General features: G+C 38.4%; 1 protein-coding gene across 4 annotated transcripts; it reads right to left on the reverse strand.

Moving 5' to 3' along the window:
• Positions 1-2,481: 2,481 nt before the first annotated feature.
• LOC117791431 (insulin-like peptide receptor) lies at positions 2,482-6,942 on the reverse strand. 4 transcript variants are annotated; one of them, XM_034631185.1, is made up of 9 exons: positions 6,104-6,922; positions 5,165-5,702; positions 4,963-5,110; positions 4,504-4,899; positions 4,227-4,443; positions 3,642-3,901; positions 3,489-3,583; positions 3,013-3,458; positions 2,482-2,822 (listed from the first exon to the last, which is right to left on the reverse strand). In XM_034631185.1, exons 1-9 carry the CDS (start codon positions 6,602-6,604, stop codon positions 2,790-2,792), a joined length of 2,634 nt encoding a protein of 877 aa, XP_034487076.1. In that variant the 5' UTR covers positions 6,605-6,922; the 3' UTR covers positions 2,482-2,789. The 4 variants fall into 4 exon arrangements, with proteins under 4 accessions (XP_034487076.1, XP_034487074.1, XP_034487075.1 ...); XM_034631183.1 differs by having other exon boundaries at positions 2,944-3,583; positions 6,104-6,942; XM_034631184.1 differs by having other exon boundaries at positions 2,482-2,818; positions 3,013-3,583; positions 6,104-6,941.

Consider the following 6,942-nt stretch of genomic DNA (forward strand, 5'->3'; position numbering starts at 1 on the left):
CATGAAAAGTGTTTTGGACTCTGAAATCTATTTTGAGTACAATTAATATGAAAATAGGAAAATAAAATATATCCCTATCACCTAAATGGTCATGTTTAACTTTAAGAGCAACTTGAAACGTGTACAAAACTATATTGGACTATTGCCAACATTTGAATTATTTATGAAACTGCTAACAACACATGCCGTGTCAATGTCAGAGCAAGAGCTGCTAACGTCACCTAGGTTGAGAAAGAGAGAGAGAGTGTGTGTGTGTGAAAGAGAGAGAGAGAGAGTTCTCCAATTGATTACTGAATGCGATAGACGAGTACTTTGAAATGCGCAAACGTACTACTGGGAGAGAGTGCATCTGGTGAGTCCTTTGATTGCATGTGCTATTTAGTCAGGTCCAAAAATACTTCCCCATATCAACACAATTGGATTTAACTCAAATGAAAATCAGCTGAGCTACCATTTACCACGTATTCAAGTGGACTAACGACCGATTTATTTTTTATCCGGAAACATTTATCTAGCATTGCCAATTGGATGCGTAATGTGAGTCAGGTCAGACAAAGAAAAGCGACTGGATAACAGCGTAATGAGTTGGACACTCAAATGCCAAAACCTACACTTACATATGTGCTTGGAATAGAACGAAGTGCGCTACAGCCGTGACAAAGTGAGGTTGTGGCGAAAAAGTGAGGTTAGTTGTGATAACTACATTGCAAATATCAAAAATGTGTAGTATAAATTTAAAAAAAAAAATACAAATTCTGCTCATGGAATGCTCTTATCAACTAATATATATAAAAATATTTGCTTATATATCAAGTGAAGTTAATATCATTATACAATATCATTATCCTCTAATTTACTGTTACATAAAAAATATATTTAACTGTTTTTTAAACACCAATTTAAACTGTAACTTCAACTGTGACGTGATTGAATAGATTAATATTATCTAAAATATAACTTTTCCTTTTATTTTATTATACATATTTAGTATTTGTTTATTGAGCTTCAAATATAAACTTATTATTTAATGCGCTAGTCAAGAACAATGACATTAAATGCTATTTCAACATAATTTAAACTATAACTACAATTTGAAGTGATTTTATAAATTGATAGCCAGATCATTCCAGACAAGGGGTTATCTCACATTACACAGAAAATGTGTTCATATATCAATAGACCGATGCCAACTACATGCTACCATTACCGTTGGGACAATACCAGAGTGTACTCTAACTGGCAGTTAAAACCAAAATCCGGTGCGAGTTCATAGCAAAAGGTAAAATGAAAGGCGTCGATGTCGATGTCGATGCTTTCTCCGTGTGTTGCAAGGACAATGGAAGTGCACACGGTGAACTCGGCACTGAATTGGGAAGCACTCAGTTAAATTGTTCAAACTGTCTGACGAGTGCGTCCTTATAGCACACACACGCACACACACACACACACTCTCCGAGAACTCACACACATGCAGAGTGAAGCAAAGCAAAGTGCTCACCATGGCAGTGCATAGATAACAAACGAGTGCAAGGATAACGAGGACATGGGCGATGGGTAACCGCGCCAGGAAGCGTGCGAAAAATGGCGCAACAGTAAAAGTGCCGAAGACATTGAAATATTGAAATACAATTGGTTTAGGATTTGCCGCGAGGCAGTTGCGGGCTAGCACTTTAAAACCGCATCAGGACGAAGCTTAGCTGAGTGCTAAAAGCTGAAGGCTGAGCGCCGAAGACATTGTGGTCTCGCCTCTGTCAGCGACAGGCAACAAAAGTGGAAATCCCTTTTCGTACAAACAACGTTCCCGTTGCGCCAGTTGCTCCTTCGTCAATCAACAGCGGCTTCGCCATTGAGTGGGACACGTTTCGGCAAAGTTTCCTGCTGAGCCAAAGTTCACCACAAACATGGCGACACATGACACGTACTCAACTCGACATTCAGGCTCTCGTCTTGCCTCATCCAGGACTCGGGATTATTTTTAGTTTTCATCTATTTTTTCTTCTGCTGCTGCTTCTTCATTCTCTTTGTTGGCACTGTTTTAAAGTTTAAAGCTCTTTTGTGGCATATTTGCATATTAAGTGGCATGCGTTGAGCGTTTGCAACTGACGCAAGTGGCAGAGGCATTGAAGTGGTGTGGAGTGTTGGCATTCCTTACTTCCCTCGCACCCTCGCACCCTCTCTCTTTCACTGCCTTTGCTAAATCCAAAGCCCGAGCTCAGGTGTTGCTGTTGTTAGTTTGCGTAGGCTTATTGTTGAGCTCGAAACCGTTGTGCCAACTTGCAAAATGTCAAAAATCAGTGCCTGCCACACTCACTGCCTCCGGATTAAAGCTCTTTGTTTTGTGTGTAGCTGTGTGTGTGTGTGTGTGTGCGTAGAGTAATTGTGTGTGCAGGGTTTTTGCGGGTACGCCCACGTCTAAATGTCTATTAAGACTTTAAAAGCCTCAGCGTAATACGAAACAAGCTAAAAAGTAGAAAAGTCAAATTACCATAGATAAAAGGATTTTCAAATTTCATTTATACTCCTATTGAGAGGAACTTTCACAATTACGTTTTACACATTCTAATACTCAGTTAACATATAATTTACATACACATTAATATCACTAGATAATTTCCATTCAAAGCTGTAACATTTAAAAAAAAATTTTAAAAATTCTTAGTTGTTATCCACTTAAGACAGATAGGAAGCATAAAAGTTTCGGTTTGACGGATCCATAGAAAAAATCTCATCGTTTATAACCAGTCTGAACATTAATAAACACGCTTTAACTTTTATTCGATTGTTGATTATCACTGGCACTCTGAGAAGTTCGTTAGATCTGCCTACAATAAAAAAATAAAAATAATTAATAGGATAAAGAGATGAGAGTATTAACTGATGTGTTGAATATAAAGTATTTTATATGACTTTCCGTTAAGGATAGATCGTCAGAGCTGTAATTACTTTTTTTTAAAGATCTACGATCTACGGTCTTACTACAGCATTTCAGTTGCCATTCAAAAATTGTTCTACCTCAATGCTCATGGTCTTCACTAGAATTGTTGCCGGATTGGAACAGCCATTGATAACACCATCGACACAAGCCCGAACAGAAACCCGATAATACTGATTGGGTTGTAGTTTAGTTAGATTATAATAAAGCTGCGAACCAGACAAACTAATGCCACTGAGTTCCTCTTCCACAACGCATTTCTGTTCCAATTGATTGGCAATTGAAGCGTTGGCATTATCGCATTTTGGCATATCATGCAGAATTACAAACTCCTCTAAGTCTGTATCCTGTGCCATTCGCATTTTCTCCTCCACATATTGACGGTACTTTTCATATTGTATCTCTGGATCTTCCATAGTAGTCGATTGTATAGCATCGGCAGCTAAACTGCTTTGAGTTACTGGTGTTTTTGGGGTTGTGGTTGTTGTTGTAGTTGTGGATGTTGTTGTTGTTGATGTGGTTGTTGTTGCTGACGTCGTTGTAGAAGTTTTCTTACTGTTGACCATTGATTCGATAGGGCGACCAGCGATAAGATCTTCAAAATCTTTAACCTTTCCAAACTTTTCCTTCTTTTTTTCAAGATTGCGACGTCTAAAAAGTTAGGCAACAATAATGATAAAAGGTGGAGATTGAAATTTGAAATGCTTACGAGACGTAAATGAGATCTGGCAATGCGTCCTCGTAGATGCTCTGCTCCTTGTTGTAATAATTCTCATCCTCCGGCTGTGGACCCGAATAATACGGTTCCAGATCATAACACTCACAGTCGACATCGTTGATATTGAATGGCTTGACATTGGCATAATTCTTACCATTAGCCTCCGGCTCTGTGAGATTATGCAGCTCATAGTTGACAATGTACCTGGTTATGTTACCATTCGGACGACGCGGTGGCCACCAGTTCACCGTCTAAAGAAATTAAAACTTGATTAGTGAGTAATTTGAAAATTAATTAATTAATTCCTTTGGACCAGTTCTAAGAGAATTTGTTTCTTGAATAACTTCCAATGATGAAAATTTTAAGAAACATTAAGACTTCAATGTGTATCAACTAAAGGTTATAGCTCAAAAAGAGAGAAATATAAAGAATTTAAAAAATCCTGATCTGCGTAAAATAACAGACGGTCACTCAGGACCATTAGGACTGTTGACAAACATTTAAGCAATTTTTATCGCAGATATGCTACCTGATACTTTAACATAAAATTATATTTTTTTATAAAAAAATTCTTACAATCTGGGTGCTGTAATCCGAAGTACCAAAGACATGGCTCACAGGACTCGACTTGCTAGGAAGTGTGCGAAAATATTGAATTGTGGAGTAGGCATCAATTTGCATATGGTAATCGGTACGTGTCAGAGTCTTCACAAAATAGGCATATTGTGTATAAGGCTTTAGATTAGAAATGACATGACGACGATTCTTGGTGGGCGATACATCCATTAACCAACTGTAAAGGCATAAAAAAGTTGAAGAAAGAGATATAAGAGATATTCGTGGATTTTCTTACTTATCATGCCCACAGCCATGACGTCCATCATACATAGTAACATTAGTGTGTGGCGCTTCCATATAGTGATAGGAATAACCGATCAAGGTTTCAATATCATCCCACATCATATAGTCCAGCACAATGCGCACAGCTGTGGAATTAACATCCTCTACTTGTGGATCCAAGGAACGAATCGAATTTCCACAAACGACACGCTCGCCATTTGAATTTGGAGACACATCTGCTATGGAAATCTTAAGTCCACTCTTTATCGAAGACTGCAGCTTCAGAATCTTATCATAACACAAACGTGGATTCAGATGAAAGAAGATGGTGCCACGTTGCAGGGCTACTTGGCGATTAGCTTTCCAGATGTGCTCCAAATGATAATTGTTCATTACCGACAAGACGTATCTACCAAAAGGATTGGAAGAATAGTTTATATTGTTAAACACTTGAGCAGAAAGCTGCCCTTACTTGTTTTCAATTAGCTCATCGCCTCTTATAGTATCCAAGTTTTTTAGAAATGACAGTGACATCAGCGGGGCGGAATGTTGGACCTTCAGATACCCTGTAATCTCCTTAACTTTATCCAAGGCCTGCTCCAAGGCAGAAATTACTTTCTCTGAAAGAGCGTAGATTATTAATTGATATCAGAAATATCTACATTTGAGCTCACCCTTTATATCCACCAGCTCTATAATCAGCGATCCATTAATGGTCACACAATCCTGCAATTGATCCAGATCCGCTGCACGTTTCACATGGAACACGCCCTTACACTCCATCTGGCATTGCAAAGTCCCGTTACCACCAAGAACAGGCTTATGATTATTTGGGCAATGATCGACACATCGATAACCTTGGGTCAATGGTATAAGATTCAGCTGTCGACATTCCTTAGCTGAGACGCATTTCCTTTTGTTTAGCTCATAGCTGGCATAGCACTGATCCACACAGCGACCATTGCGCAAAAAGTTAGCACACAGTGTACAATTCTGAGTGGAACAGCCCGTTATGCAATTGCGACTGCAACAATTGCCCTTGGAATCACAGCCATTGCTACCACAACTCTTTGGACAGCCCTCTGTTTTGGGCGGAATCAGGCGCCGTTGCGAAGTATGCATGTTCCAGCAGTTGATGGTCTTCTTGACGCGATAGGAATAATCTGCGGACCTTCCTCCGCAAACAGGACAATGATTCGGCGATTTGTTATGCTGAAAAATTAAAAAATATTGGGATTGCCATAATAAATTTCAGTTTAAGTTTAAAATTCAAAATTAATATAAATTTCTTAAATTTGTATTTTAATTTACACTAATATTATAAAAATTAATTTAAAAACTTTTCACTTTTAGACTTGTAAATTTAATTCAAATTTTAAATTGGGCTATTTTAACGATATCGTTTAATTGTGTCTTTAATAATATAAAAATGTTTGATAACAAGTTTTAAGTTTACAAAATTATAGTTTAAAATATTTAAAAACTAAATTTAAATATTTTTAAAGTTTTTATATGATATTTTGACTATCACATCCAAATTTGAAAGATTTAATTTTGTTTAAAATATCGTATAATTTCTTTAAACGACAGTCGTCGTTGACACAAACCAATACCTTTATGGCAAAATGCTGTGTTGTACTATTGCCGAGCAAATAGATCCAATCGACGGTCTCCACAAAGCACAACATGGGATTACTTTCGATCCTAATGAAACCCTTCTGAATGCGCAATAGTTCAACAAGTCCCAGTTCCCTGAGATTACGATTCTCATAGACTGTGAGAGCATATCGATCAAGGAGCAAATTCTGGCCACGAATAATACGCAGTTTGGGGAATATCGACTCCAAAGTGAACAAACCCGTTGAGCGATAAATCATAAGATAGTCGGTGATCTCGGTAACCTCACAGCGTAGATCTGCAAGGCTAACATTGCCGGGCAGCTGAAGATTCGCGATTCGTACGTGACCTACAACAATGCTGCAGTTTCTCAGCTTTTCAAAATCTGAGAGTTGCCGTATCTCTAGAGATTCGCATATGGACTCAGTTTTTGTGGCAACTGGCCAGAGTAGGAGCAACCAGAGCATAGAGTGCCACATGTCAACTTTTCTGTACATTCAATTTAGAGCACTTGACCCAATTGACCCTTTTATCATTTACTATTGCTTACGTAAAATACACAATGAAAGTTAAATGACAACAGAAGCTCGGCGATGGGACAATTAACGCCACCCTATAAATTGTCCAATTGATAGCCAATGTCGTTTAATGTATTCCCAGAAGAGTGAGCGATTCTATTTCTATATCTGTACCGGCTTCCGAATGCCACACGCGTTCCGTTACCGACAACGCTTCAGTTTCAACTGATTTTGCCGGCTAACAAAACGAAACGTCCCACGGCGATTGGGTTCGATCTTTTCAATTAGCTAAAGCCCTGCCTCCATCTTTCTGCTGA

This window comes from Drosophila innubila (genome assembly GCF_004354385.1).
Source record: "Drosophila innubila isolate TH190305 chromosome 3R unlocalized genomic scaffold, UK_Dinn_1.0 2_E_3R, whole genome shotgun sequence".
Classification (NCBI taxonomy): domain Eukaryota; kingdom Metazoa; phylum Arthropoda; class Insecta; order Diptera; family Drosophilidae; genus Drosophila; species Drosophila innubila.

What these genes read in the sequence shown, in the direction of transcription:
- LOC117791431 (XM_034631182.1), bottom strand. Translation starts at nt 6,604, where the DNA reads ATGTACAGAAAAGTTGACATGTGGCACTCTATGCTCTGGTTGCTCCTA. An exon ending in CACAGCATTTTGCCATAAAG is followed by an intron (nt 5,703 to 6,103) that starts GTATTGGTTTGT and finishes TTAATTTTTCAG; the next exon opens with CATAACAAATCGCCGAATCA. An exon ending in CATGGCTGTGGGCATGATAA is followed by an intron (nt 4,444 to 4,503) that starts GTAAGAAAATCC and finishes ATGCCTTTACAG; the next exon opens with TTGGTTAATGGATGTATCGC.